The 14897-nt window shown below is 48.5% G+C and overlaps 1 protein-coding gene across 1 annotated transcript in view; it reads right to left on the bottom strand.

Annotated features, from left to right (window-relative positions):
* Nucleotides 1-14897, bottom strand: part of ROS1 (ROS proto-oncogene 1, receptor tyrosine kinase) — a 144532-nt gene that overhangs the window by 43012 nt on the left and 86623 nt on the right. Inside the window, 5 exon segments of the mRNA XM_038762676.1 lie at nucleotides 2013-2181; nucleotides 8846-9019; nucleotides 10230-10462; nucleotides 12113-12257; nucleotides 14316-14521. Coding sequence (XP_038618604.1) covers nucleotides 2013-2181; nucleotides 8846-9019; nucleotides 10230-10462; nucleotides 12113-12257; nucleotides 14316-14521 — 927 coding nt within the window.

Raw genomic sequence — 14897 nt, 5'->3', positions numbered from 1 at the left:
CATTCATCCAATCATATTTATTGAGTGCTTAGTGTGTGCAGAGCACTGTACTAAGCTCTTGGGAAGTACAAGTTGGCAACATATAGAGACGGTCCCTACCCAACAACGGGCTCACAGTCTAGAGGGGGAGACAGACGACAAAACAAAACATGTGGACAGGTGTCAAGTCATTGGAATGAATAGAAGTAAAGCTAGATGCACATCATTAACAAAATAAATGGAATAGTAAATATGTACAAGAAAAGTACAGTGCTCTGCAAACAGTAAACGCTCAATAAATACGATTGATTGATTGATTGAAATCTGTACAAACATATATACAGGTGCTGTGGGGAGGGGAAGGAGGTAGGGCGGGGTGATGGGGAGGGGGAGAGGAGAGAGGGGGCTCAGTCTAGCATCAAAATAGATAAATAGAATTATAGATCTATGCACATCATTAATAAAATAAATAGAATAATAAATATGTACAAATAAAGACAAGTGCTGTGGGGCGGGGAAGGGGGTAGAGCAGAGGGTGGGAGTAGGGGCGATGGGGAGGGGAGGAGGAGCAGAGGATAAGGGGGGCTCAGCTTTCAGGAGAAAGACCCAGGACCCGCTGTGCTTTGTGGGGGCACTAGAAATTGAATTTCGGGGGGGCTCCAAACAGTTCAAGGAGTCTAGAGCCATCCAGGGCCCCCACCAGGACAGAGGCACTGAGCAGACCACAGGGCTTGCTGGGCTTTGGTTGCCTCAGTGCCAGTGAAGCCTGAAGCTCCCGGAATCTCAGACCTTCCTGTGCAGCAACCAGACCTTACTGACTCCCACCTCGGGGTCCGCAGTGGCTTCTGCACTGGGGTGGGTGATTGGCTGGGGGGGGGGGGGGGTGTGTCTGTCACGTGGCCCAGGCTTGGAGGGTCTGCGATAGCCTGAGGAATCAAAAGCAGACAAATATCTCTCTTCTTCTTCTCCCCCCTCTCTGGGAATCAGGAGACTTGAGTTTGAATCCCAGTTTGGCCCCCAGGACGGTTGTGCGATCTCAAATGAGTCATTTAGTCTCTTTGGGAAAAAGTGCGGCCTACTGGAAAGAGTTCGGGGCTTGGAATCAGAGGACCTGGGTTCTAATCCCGGCTCTGCTGCTTGCCTGCTGTGTGACTTTGGACAAGCCACTTTGTTTCTCTGTGCCTCAGTTTCCTCATCGGTAAAATGGGGGTTAAATTGCGCTCCCTCCAACTTAGACTGTGAACCTCACTGTGGGACAAAGATTGGGTCCAACCTGAATTTCTCTTGGCTTAGAACAATGCCTGGCACATAGTAGCGTTTAACAAAGTCTTCTCATCTGCTAAATGGGGGTAATAATCCCTGCCTCTTCTTATCTCACAGGGATGTTAGGAGGATAAAAGGATTTCTGTAAAACCTAGGTGCTCCAAACCCAAAACAGGAATCCTCTTAGGGCTACAATAACCTGCCACTCTTGCCCCCATGCTGCCCCTGCAGCTACTGATGGTCTCCTCTTCCTTCTCCCAGCTCCTTCTCCGGCCCCAGGGTGACCCAAGGAAGCATGATCCAAATAATAATAATAATAATGGCATTTGTTAAGGGCTTACTATGTGCCAAGCACTGTTCTAAGCACTGGGGTAGATACATGGTAATCAGTCACATGGGGTTCACAGTCTTAATCCAAATTTTCCAGATGAGGTAACTGAGGCACAGAGAAGTGAAGTGACTTGCCCAAGGTCACACAGCAGACAAGTGGCAGAGCCAGGATTAGAACCCACAACCTCTGTCTCCCAAGCTTGAGCTCTTGACACTAGGCCATGCTGCTTCTCTCCTTGATTCTCTCCTTGAGGCCGGAGCAGGGCTTGTCCCTCCATGTGTTTCCAACCCTCTCACCCTCCAGCACATGGAGCATCCCAGGAGCTGGAAGCCCAATTTTACAGATGAGGTAACTGAGGTCTAGGGAAACTAAGCAACTTGCCAAGGTCACACAGCAGACCAGTGTCGGAGACGTGGGCTCGGGAAATCCTCAACCTTACCCGTCGTCTTAAATGAGGCTGAAGGAGAAGCACTTTTTGCACCCCTGACGAACTTGATGAAGACCCGGAGGCCATAGGAGGTGCTGGGGCGGAGGCCCGTGACGGTGCAGGTGCGCTTGGGGCCCCGCGAGCACGTGGCGTTGGCTCGGAATATCTCCTGGTATTCCCACTGGGGACAAAAGGGACAGAGTTGTTGGTACCTTCGGGGTCCAGGGCCCTGCCAGGGACCGGCCTGGGAGATTGACCAGTTCCAAAGCAGGACCAGTGAGCCAGCGGACCAACGAGCCTGGAGGACCAGTGTACCTGGTGGACCAATTCATTCATTCATTCATTCATTCATTCAATCGTATTTATTGAGCACTTACTGTGTGCAGAGCACCGTACTAAGCACTTGGGAAGTGCAAGTTGGCCACATGTAGAGACAGTCCCTACCCAACAACAAGCTCACAGTCTAGAAGGGGGAGACAGACAACAAAACAAAACATGTAGACAGGTGTCAAGTCCCTCCAATTCCCTGGAGGATGGGGCCTCTGTCTTTTCCAGTCTGGTCCCCCCATTGGACAGGAACTGCCACGTGGGGCCAGGCTCTGAGAACCAATCTGACCCATCACGGCACAAATCTAATGGGTTGTTTCCCTCAGCAAACCCTTCTTTCTCAAGAAGCCAAGGGCCACCGGGCTGTGGTCTTGGTCCCTGGATCTAGAGAAGCAGCGTGGCCTAATAGCTAGAGCACAAGCCTGGGAGACAGAATGACCTGGGTTCTAACCCCGGCTCCCCCACTCGTCTGCTCTGTGACCTTGGACGACTCACTTCACTTCTCTGTGCCTCAGCTACCTCATCTGGAAAATGGGGTTTAAGACTGTGAGCCCCTGTGGGAAAGGGAGTGTGTCTGACTTGATTTGCTCATATTCACCGGAGCGCTGAGTGTAGTGCCTGGCACATACTAAGTGCTTAACGAATGCCACAATCATCCAGGGAGCGATTCCTGGGCGGGAATACCACCCAGGGAGGCCAGCGCCCACACAGCCTTCTACAGTTAATTTCCAACATCAGATTTATATCCCTTCTTCATCCTCATGTATATGTCAATTACACATTCAATTATTTTTTCCAAAAATTCATGTACCACCCTCACTTGGGGCACGTGTGCAGGCTCCAGAGTTTCTCCAACACACACACACATAAACACACACACTTCCACCCGTGACCCCACCCAAGATCCACAGGAGTTTCTCACCAGGCCCTGTCAGGACTTGGAGTCAGGTCCCAGGGGTTTGGGGTCCAGGCAAGTCTGGAAGGCACCAGTTCTTGCCTCCCAGAAACCATTAGGGCTGGATGTCAGGGGATCCTTTCCCAAGGGTTTGGAGAGGAGGAGGCATTAGCGGCTGCTGGAAAATTGCGGCGCGTCCGACTGATCCCGGCGGCATTGAATGTCCCGGGCAGCCCCCCAGCTGGAACCCCGCCCCGGCCTGCAGGGCCCAGCATGGCTCCAGGGAGTCATCAGGGGCTGAGGTCCGGAGATGTCTGGAGATGGAGCGTGTACTTGCGCGTGCGTTAATGTGTAAGTGTGTGTGCATACATGCCCACACTTGTGGTAATGGGTGCGTGGCTCAGTGGAAAGAGCATGGGCTTGGGATTCAGACGTCACGGGCTCTAATCCTGGCTCCGCCACATATCTGCTGTGTGACCGTGGGCAAGTCACTTAATGTCTCTGAGCCTCAGTTCCCTCATCTGTAAAATGGGGATTAAGACCGTAAGCCCCACGTGGGACAACCTGATCACCTTGTATCCCCCTCAGCGCTTAGAACAGGGCTTTGCATATAGTAAGCGCTTAACAAATGCCATCATTATTGGGAAGCAGCGTGGCTCAGGGGAAGGAGCCTGGGCTTTGGAGTCAGAGGTCATGGGCTCAAATCCTGACTCCGCCCCTTATCAGCTGTGTGACTTTGGGCAAGTCACTTCACTTCTCTGTGCCTCAGTTACCTCATCTGTAAAATGGGGATTAAGACTGTGAGCCCCACATGGGACAACTTGATCACCTTGTTACCTCCCCAGGGCTTAGAACAGTGCTTTGCACATAATAAGTGCTTACTAAATGCCAGTATTATTATTATTATTATTTGTGAATGTGAGTGTGTGTGTTTGCCGGTATTATTATTATTATTATTATTATTATTTGTGCATGTGAATGTGAGTGTGTGTGTTTGCCAGTATTATTATTATTATTATTATTTGTGCATATGAATGTGAGTGTGTGTGTTTGCCAGTATTATTATTATTATTTGTGCATGTGAATGTGAGTGTGTGTGTACATTTGGGAGGATGTTAGTGTACCTGTGTTTGTGTTGTTTATGCAGGTGTGTTGGGGGTGGGAGGGCGGTAAGGCGGGGGGAAGATCTGGCCCCAGTTTCAGGGGTGTGAGCAACGATTCTAGAAAAACAGAATGGCGTAGTGGATAGAGCATGGGCCTGGGGGTTGGAAGGTCTTGGGTTCTAATCCTGGCTCCACCAATTGTCCACTGTGTGTCTTTGGGCAAATCACTTCACTTCTCTGTGCCTCAGTTACTTCATCTGTAAAATGGGGTTTGAGATTGGGAGCTCCAGTTGGGACAGGAACTTTGTCCAACCCAATTGGCTTGTATCCACCCCAGCACTGAGTACAGTGCTTGGCACAGACTAAGCGCTTAACAAATTCCACTAATTAGTATTCATTCATTCAATTGTATTTATTAAGCACTTACTGTGTGCAGAGCACTGTACTAAGCACTTGGGAAAGTACAATGCAACAATAATCAGTGACAATCTCTTATTATTATTGTTGCTGTTGCTATGATGTGCAAGCAGAAAGACTTTTGTGTAAGACCAGAGGAAGCTGTGAGAGGATTGTCATTCTCTACCACCCACAGCAACCCCCCCAGGTAACATACATACACAAACACAGACATACACACACACACACACACACTCAGCCAGATCTATCAGCACCTGAGCTCCTGGGTGTGAATGCCCGTCATGGCAGGATTAGTTCCTGGAGGCCCAGTTATTAAGGAAGGGTGGAGGCGGGAAGGGGTTCAGGTTGCTAAAGGAATGCACCACTTAGATTTGACCCCACAACCCTTTTAAGAACACACCATCATCCCCAAACAGCACTTACCCGACACCCACCCTCTCCCAGAGATCGGATGACTGAGGCCCGTATCTTTCAGCTTTATTGTTTCGTACTTTTCCAAGTAATAATAATAATAATAATGGCGTTTGTTAAGCGCTTACTATGTGCCAAGCGTTGTCTGAAGCACTGGGGGAGATACAAGGGAATCAGGTTGTCCCACGTGGGGCTCACAGTCTTAATCCCCATTTTACAGATGAGGTCACGGAGGCACAGAGAAGTGGAGTGACTTGCCCAAAGTCACACAGCTGACAAGTGATGGAGCCGGGATTAGAACCCACGACCTCCGACTCCCAAGTCTGTGCTCTTTCCACTGAGCCACGCTGCTTCTCGTGACTTAGCACAGTGCTCTGCACACAGTAAGTGCTCAATAAATCCCACCAATTGATTGATTTAACTATCAAACTGGACTCCTGGAGCCGGAGAAGACCACGGGAAGTCAAATATGCCAGCCCAGTGCCTTCAGGCTGGACAGATCTAAGGAAATACTGTCCTCCCCCACTTTTTTTTAATGGTATTTGCTAAGTGCTTACTTTGTGCCAGGCACTGTACTAAGTGCTAGGGTAGATAAAAATTGATCTGGTTGTATACAATCCCTGTCCCACATAGGGCTCACAGTCTTAATCCCCATTTTACAGATGAGGTAACTGAGGCACAGAGAAGGTAAGTGACTTGCCCAAGGTCACACAACAGAAAAGTGACGGAGCTGGGATTAGAACTCAGGCCCTTCTGATTCCCAGGCTTGTGCCTAGTACATAGAGCCTTGGGAGCCTATCCTATTGCCCACTGGTCTTCTGATGCTGAGGCTGCTTTCATTCGAGCCCCCACTGAGAAACCCACCTCCTCCAGGAAGCTTTCCTTGATAAATCCCCACCTCTCTGGTCACATCACCCCATCAGCTGTCCTGAGCGCTTATGAATGTATCGGTTTATTTCTTCTATTCAATTTTGCTGACTTTTGCTACTACCGGGTGTATCTGTGTTTTCCCTTCTGATCTGTACTTCCCAAGTGCTTAGTACAGTGTTCTGCACACAGTAAGCGCTCAATAAATATGACTGAGTGAATGAATGAATGATGCCACTGTAGGTTTAATACCTACCTCTACCTGTTGGCCCCATTAAATTTTAGCTTCTCAGTGGCAGCGATCATTTCTTCTTTTACTGTATGTTCTCAAGTACCTGGTGCAGAACTCTGCACACAGAAGGCATACAGAACAATGGTCTGCCCATAGCAGGCTGTCAGAACAGTGGCTTAAACACAGTAGGCACTCAGTACAGTGCCCAAAACATAGTAGACACCCAGTACACTTAGAAGAGCATTCTGCACACTGCTCAGTACTCAGCTCTCCAATGGCTAACCATCTTCCTCCACGTAATAATATAATAATAATGATGATATTTGTTAAGCACTTATTATGTGCCAAGCACTGTTCTAAGCACTGGGGAGGTTACAAGGTGATCAGGTTGTCCCACGTGGGGCTCACAGTCTTAATTCCCATTTTACAGATGAGGGAACTGAGGCACAGAGAAGTTAAGTGACTTGCCCGAAGTCACATAGCTGACAAGGGGCGGAGCCAGGATTTGAACCCATAACCTCTGCTTCCAGAGCCTGTGCTCTTTCCACTGAGCCACGCTGCTTCTCTAGAGCCATGCTGCACAAACCCCTTTCCATTGGCTTCCAGGCTCTCCACCAGCTCTCTTCCTCTTCCATCTTGGCTCCATTCACTGACCAAATTCCCATTTCCCATTTCAAATTCCCACTGACTCCAGTCCCAGATCAAGCTTGTCTTCCTTGGAAGCTTCTGTTCTAAGTGTACCTCGCTCTCGTCTGTCTGACCTCCAACTGCTCGGTCAGACTTTTGCCGGGACCTGGCACTCTCTTCCAATCAGTCAATCGATGGTATTTATTGAGCACTTAACTATGTGCAGAGCACTGTACTAAGCTCTCGGGGGAGAACAATGCAGCAGAATTAGCAGATAGATTCCTTTCCCTAATGAGTTTACAGTCTAGAGGAAACTTACCCCACAAATCCACCAGACCTCGGACTTCTCCTTCTTCAAAACCCTCCCAAAAGCCCCCCTCCCCTGAGAAGCCTTCTACAGTTAATTTCCAACATCAGATTTATATCCCTTCTTCATCCTCATGTATATGTCAATAACACATTCAATTATTTTTTCATCCTTCCATAGTCACTTTTCTAACGATCTGATCCATATTCTTCCTGCTGCTCCCATTATTATAAATATTTTGTATAATAATAATGGCATTTATTAAGCTCTTACTATGTGCAAAGCACTGTTCTAAGCACTGGGGAGGTTACAAGGTGATCAAGTTGTCCCATGGGGGGCTCACAGCCTTAATCCCCCATTTTACAGATGAGGGAACTGAGGCACAGAGAAGTTAAGTGACTTGCTCAAAGTCACACAGCTGACAATTGGCAGAGCCGGGATTTGAACCTATGACCTCTGACTCCAAAACCCGGGCTCTTTCCACTGAACCACGTTGCTTCTCCCCTTCTCCCCTGCCACATTAACATTGTAAGCTCCTTATTGGCAGGAAGCATGTGTTTTGCTTCTGTTGTAGCTACACCAGGACTTAGAACATAGAAAGCACTTCAGAAATTACAATAATAGTATTTGTGAAATGTTTTATTATGGCATTTGTTAAGTGCTTACTGTGTGTCAAACATTGTTCTAAGCGCCGGGGTAGGTACAAGTTAATTAGGTCAGACACAGTCAGTCTCTGTCCTGCACAGGACTCACAGTCTAAGACGGAGGGAGAATAGCTATTGAATCCCCATTTTGTAGATGAGGGAGCTGAGGCACAGAGAAGTTAAGGGACTTGCTTAAGGTCACACAGCAGCCAAGAGGCAACAGTAGCGATTACAACTCAGGTCCTCCGACTTCCAGGCTCCTGTTCTTTCTGCTAGTCCATGCTGCTTCTCATGCCATGCCATAATTATTATTACTTGAGAAGCAGCGTGGCTCAGTGGAAAGAGCCCGGGCTTTGGAGTCAGAGGTCGTGGGTTTAAATCCCAGCTCCAATTGTCAGCTGTGTGACTTTGGGCAACTCACTTCACTTCCCTGGGCCTCAGTTCCCTCATCTGTAAAATGGGGATGAAGACTGTGAGCCCCACGTGGGACAACCTAACCACCGTGTAACCTCCCCAGCGCTTAAAACAGTGCTTTGCACATAGTAAGCGCTTAATAAATGCTATCACCATTATTATTATTGTTATTACTTCCCCAAACTCGTAGTACAGTGCACTGTATTCAGAAGATGCTCAGTAAATAAATGCCATCACTCCTTCTACAAATCACAAATCACCTAATAGCGCTCAGTTATACTAACGATGACGGTGACAGGAATTTTCCAAAGTCGGGAGTGGATTTTAAACACAAGTTTCACCAAGCAACTTCCAGTTCTGGGCCGGAGACGAGGGCCCGATTACACAAAAAGAGATCATCATCAATCGTATTTATTGAGCGCTTACTATGTGCAGAGCACTGTACTAAGCGCTTTAAAGAGATGAGCTCCGTGTGGGACTGGATTGGGTCTGATCTGATTATTCTGCATCTACCCCAGCCCTTAGCACCAAGTCAGCGCTTAGCACACATTACGATCGTTATTATCGGTATTATTATGAGTATTCAGCAGGATAGTTTTACCTTCTGGAGTTCAAACCAGAAGGTGGTGAGGTTGGCAGCAGGCTCCCTCCAGGCCAGCTGTAGACTGGTGTTCCCCAACCGGAGGAGGAGAGGCCGCTCTGGGGCGCGGGCGGTGTCTGCGGCCACGACGGGGCTCTCAGTGCACCACAGCTCCTCCGGGTGACAGGCAAGAACCTATGGGCACAGAATTAGCAGCTTTTCTTAGTGGACAGAGATGGGCCTGAGGGTCAGAATAATACTAATAATAATGGTAGTTGCTGAGCGCTTACTGTGTGCCAAGCACTGTTGTAGATACAAGGTGATCAGGTTGTCCCATATGGGGCTCACAGTCTTAATCCCCAGTTTACAGATGAGGGAACTGAGGCACAGAGAAGTGAAATGACTTGCTCAAGGTCACACAACTGATGAGTGTTGGAGCCGGGATTAGAACGCATGGCCCTACTGAGAGCTCACCTACTCCAGGAGGCCTTCACAGACTGAGCCCCTTCCTTCCTCTCCCCCTCGTCCCCCTCACCATCCCCCCCATCTTACCTCCTTCCCTTCCCCACTGCACCTGTATATATGTATATATGTTTGTACATATTTGTTACTCTATTTATTTATTTTACTTGTACATATCTATTCTATTTATTTTATTTTGTTAGTATGTTTGGTTTTGTCCTCTGTCTCCCCCTTTTAGACTGTGAGCCCACTGTTGGGTAGGGACTGTCTCTATATGTTACCAACTTGTACTTCCCAAGCGCTTAGTACAGTGCTCTGCACACAGTAAGCAGTCAATAAATACGATTGATGATGATGATGACCTCTGACTCCCAAGCCTGTGCTTTTTCCACTAAGCCACGCTGCTTCCCTGGCTTCTAATCCCGGCTCCACCACTTATGTGCTGGGCGACCTTGGGCAAGTCACTTCACTTCTCTGGGCTTCAGTGACCTCATCTGCAAAATGGGGATAAGAGTGTGAGCTTCATGTGGGGCAGGGACTGTGTCCAACCTGATTAACGTATCTATCCCAGTGCTTAGACCAGTGCTTGGCATTTAATGAGTACTATTATTATTAATTAGTTCAGCAGACACTACAGCCCCAACCCCGTCTGCCACAGGTCACCAGGAGGCCCACCGTCCCGGGGCAGGCTGGGAATGTCCCGCCTCCCCACCATGTCTGCTGTGTGACCTTGGGCAAGCCACTTCACTTCTCTGTGCCTCAGTTCCCTCATCTGTAAAATGGGGATTAAGACTGTGAGCCCCACATGGGACAACCTCATCACCTTGTGTTCCCCCCAGCGCTTAGAACAGTGCTTTGTACATAGTAAGCGCTTAACAAATACCAACATTATTATTATTATTATTATTATTATTATTATTATTATTATTATTATTATTATTACCTTGAGCTCGTAGCGCCTCCCGCTGGAAAGGTGGTGAATGGCCCAGGTGAGTCTCCCTCCTGGCAACAGGCTTTGGTTGAGTGGGATCTCTGGGCTGGGTGGGAGGTGGTCCACGGCAATCTGGTAGCGCACAGATGCCCGAGGCCCGTTGGGCAGCCGGGGGACACCCCAGGACATCCCGATGCTTGTATCCGACAGAGCGGAGGCACGGACGGAGTCCACAGCTCCCGGGACTGGAGGAGACGGGGAGAGAATCACTCTGGATTTGTCAGCGACACTAACTACAACTGGTGGACCCCAAGCTCTAGGCCTATCCCCAACTGCCAAAGGCTCTGATTCATTCATTCATATTTATTGAGCGCTTACTGTGTGCCAAACACCGTACTAAGGGCTTGGGAGAGACACGGACCCATTTCCTGCCCACAGGGATCCCACGCAAGCCCCGTCTCTCCCCGCAAGACCCCGACATTCGACATTCAGGAAACTTGGGGTGGGGAGAAAAGAAATCCAGCCAACGAGTGACCGCGCCTCAGAGCGAGTGACAGCCCCAAGGTTTTCGCCGGGCAGGATGGTAGCCACTTGGACACTGCTGGCCGCGGTGAGGGCCACGGGGTCAGAATGGCAGGTGGCCATTTTGGGCGCCAAACCTCCCCATTCCCTCAACTCCTCACAGCAGGAGAAACAGAGTTTAATAATATAATGGCATTTATTATGCGCTTGTCCCCTTGGCCCACAGGAGGGCTGGGCCATATGTGAGAGGAGAGTGGCCCCATGTGGTATACCGGCAGACTTTCTCTTGCTTCCTCCTCCTGGTCTGCCACCCCACCCAGCCCTGTCCTGCTTGCCCTTCCTTCCCCTCTGCAGGGAAGGAGGGAATGACAAGTTTTCACTTCCTTCACCAAACTGAAACAAGGAAAGTCAGAATCCCCTTTCGTGGGAACCTGAAAGGGTCGTTCTCCTGAGGCTCTACCCCTGAACCAAGACTGAGTAACACCATGGCCTGGGGCTTAGAACACGTGAACCCACTGTTGGGGAGGGACCGTCTCTAGATGTTGCCAACTTGTACTTCCCAAGCGCTTAGTACAGTGCTCTGCACGCAGTAAGCACTCAATAAATACGATTGAGTGAGTGAGAGGACCTTGGTTCTCCTCCTGGCTCTGCCACTAATCAATCAATTGTATTTATTGAGCACTTACTGTGTGCAGAGCACTGTACTAAGCGCTTGGGAAGTACAAGTTGGCAAAATATAGAGACGGTCCCTACCCAACAGTGGGCTCACAGTCTAAAAGGGGGAGACAGAGAACAAAACCAAACATACTAACAAAATAAAATAAATAGAATAGATATGTACACTAGACTGCCTTATGACCTTGGGCAAGTCGCTTCACTTCTCTGTGCTTCAGTTACCTTAGCTATAAAAGGGGATTAAGAAGGTGAGCCCCATGTAATAATAATAATAATGGTATTTGCTAAGTGCTTACTTTGTGCCAGGCACTATACTAAGTGCTGGGGTAGGTACAAGAAAATCGGGTTGGATATGGTCCCTGCCCCACACGGGGCTCCCTGCCTCAATCCCCATTTTACAGATGAGGGAACTGAGGCACAGGGAAGTCAAGTGACTTGCTCAAGGTCACACACTGGACAAATGGCAGAGCCGGAATTAGAATCCATGACCTTCTGACTCCTAGGCTCGTGCTCTATCCACTATGCTATACATGTGGGACAGGGACTGTGTCCAACTTGATTGGCTTGTATCTACTCCACCACATAGTACAGTGCCTGGCACATAGTAAGTGCTTAACAAATACCATAAAAAAAAAAGATTGATTGACCAGCCAGGCCAGGTTAGGGTGGGTGTGGGTCTGGGGCACCCCCCCACTCACCTCCCTGTTCTGTGGTGCCTCGGGTCTCTTCTCCCAGCGGGGCCTCCTCATCTGGGTCCGAGAAATAGTTCTTTACGGTCACCCGGATCATGTAATTGGAAAATGGGTTTAAGCCTTCCAGAAGGGCTATCGGCTCTTGGAATTCCTGCAATTCATGGGTTAAAAAAAAAAGAAACCAACTGTGTATTGGGAGGCAATTGAGAAGCAGCTGTGGCTCAGTGGAAAGAGCATGGAAAGAGCTTTGGAGTCAGAGGTCAAGGGTTCAAATCCCACCTCTGGAAGTGTCAGCTGTGTGACTTTGGGCAAGTCACTTAACTTATCTATGCCTCAGTTACCTCATCTGTAAAAATGGGGATTAAGGCTCTGAGTCGCCCGTGGGACAACCTGATCACCTTGTAACCTCCCCAGCGCTTAGAACAGTGCTTTGCACATAGTAATTGCTTAATAAATGCCACTATTATTAATACAGGAAAACTTTGTTCGAAAGGTGAAAATGGAGTTCAATCGTGCAGTACTGAAAACAGAGCTATAACTGTGACTATAATAATTATGATTGTTATTACACCTTGAATTTATAGAGCACTCATTTTCCCAAAGCACTTTCACATCAATCAATCAATCAATAGCATTCCTTGAGTGCTTCCTATGTGCAGGGCACCGAACTAAGCCCTTGAGGGAGTACACTATAACAGAATTAGTGGTAAATGTTCCCTACACATAACAAGCTCTATTCACCCTCCTTTCTGCATCACCTTGGATCTGTGCCCTTCAAGTACTTAATATTAACCCAACCCGTAGCCCCACAGTAATTATGCACACATCCTTAGACACTGCCATTTCCCCTATCTGTAATTTATTTTGAATGTCTCCCTCCTCATCTAGACTGAAATTCCCTAGGCAGGGAATGTGTCTATCAACTCTGTTGTAGTGTACTTTACTAAGCGCTTAGTGCAGGGCTCTGCAAACAGTAAGCAGTCAATAAATGCCATTGAGAAGCAACGAAGCAACATGGTCTAATGGGTAGAGCATGGGCTTGTGAGTCAGAAGGTCATGAGTTCTAATCCTGACTCCATCACTTGTCCGCTGTGTGACTTTGGGCAACTCACTTAATTTTTCTGTGACTCAGTTTCCTCATCTGTAAAATGGGGGTTAAGACTGTGAGCCCCACATGGGACAGGGACTGTGTCCAACCCGATTACCTTGTATCTACCCCAGTGCTTAGAACAGTGCCTGGCACATAGTAAGTGCTTAACAAATACTATTGTCATTATTATTGATTGATTAAAACAACCCTGGGAGGCAAGTAGAGGAAGGCAGTAATTATCCCTACTTTATCAGTGAGGAAACTGAGGCTTAGAGAGGTTAAGTGACTTGCCCAGTGTGACCAAGCAGGCCAGTGGCAGGGCTCCTGATTTTCAATCAATCAGACAATCATTCAATAGTATTCATTCATTCATTCAATCGTATTTATTGAGCACTTACTATGTGCAGAGCATTTTTCATTCATTCATTCAATTGTATTTATTGAGCACTTACTGTGTGTGTGCAGAGCACTGTACTAAGCGCTTGGGAAGTACAAGTTGGCAACATATAGAGACAGTCCCTACCCAACAGTGGGCTCACAGTCGAGAAGAATTTGAGCACTTACCATGTGCAGAGCACTGTACTAAGCGCTTGGGAGAGGATAATACAACAGAATCCTGGGCTTTTTCTGCCAGACTGAGCCTCCCCTCTCCTACATACTTCTGCCTCGTCCATAAAGTCAGTGTCTGTTGTATTTTTTGAGTGCCTACTGTGTGCAGAGCACTGTACTAAGCACTTGGAAGAGTACGATATAACAATAAACAGACTCAGTCCCTGCCCACAACGAGCTTACAGTCTAGAGGGGGGAGACAAACATTAATATAAATAAATACATTACGTATATGTCCCTAAGTGCTGTGGGGCTGGGAGGGGAGATGAATAAAGGGAGTGAGTCAGGGTGACACAGAAGGGAGTGGGAGAAGAGGAAAAGAGGGCTTAGACAGGGAAGGCCGTTTGGAGGAGATGAGCCTCCAATAAGGTTTTGAAGCAGGGGAGAGTCATTGTCTGTCGGATGTGAGGAAGGAGGACATTCCAGGCCAGAGGCAGGACGAAGGGCGAGAGGTAAGTGGTGAGAGAGATGGGATCGAGATACAGTGAGGACATAGTGAAGCCGTCTTACCTGAGTTCTGCCTTCTAGGGAGGAACTGTGCTTCTGGTTATCAGTCACTAGCCCATAACGCACCAGATACGTTGGGGTGGGGCCGGTTATGCCCGGGCATGGGCGTCGGGCCACTGCCAGGGGCAGGAGCAGCTTGAGGCTGGTATTGGTCGCGGAGAGCACAGTCGGCTTCTCGAGGCTGGGAGCCAGGGCGACGCAGGTCTTCTCTGAAACATGGAGAGACGGAGAGCCCTCAGAGCCCAGGATCAAGACAGGGACTGGGTTTGCGGGGTGGATGGAGGCACCGGGGAGACCATGCTTGGAATCCACTCAATGCACAGGGACCTCGGGAACCAGGAGGGATTCAGGAAAATGGCCAAAACCTGGTTAGGGAGCTACTGGAGAAATATCCGATCCAATGACACCCTGTGGACTCACTGATCTGGGAAAGATTTATTCAATCGGGGTCTAATAGTCTTAGCATTCTCCCACACTTAACTCTGGTGTATTCATCCATTTAAGTCTTCTCTCATCAAGGGCAAGGGCAGAGACTGAGTTTCTTACTTCTCTCTTGCCTCCAGGCACCTGTACACCACTCTGCAC

The sequence above is a fragment of the Tachyglossus aculeatus genome, chromosome 2 (genome assembly GCF_015852505.1).
Source record: "Tachyglossus aculeatus isolate mTacAcu1 chromosome 2, mTacAcu1.pri, whole genome shotgun sequence".
Lineage (NCBI taxonomy): Eukaryota > Metazoa > Chordata > Mammalia > Monotremata > Tachyglossidae > Tachyglossus > Tachyglossus aculeatus.
This window is presented reverse-complemented; position numbering and strand designations above follow the sequence as displayed.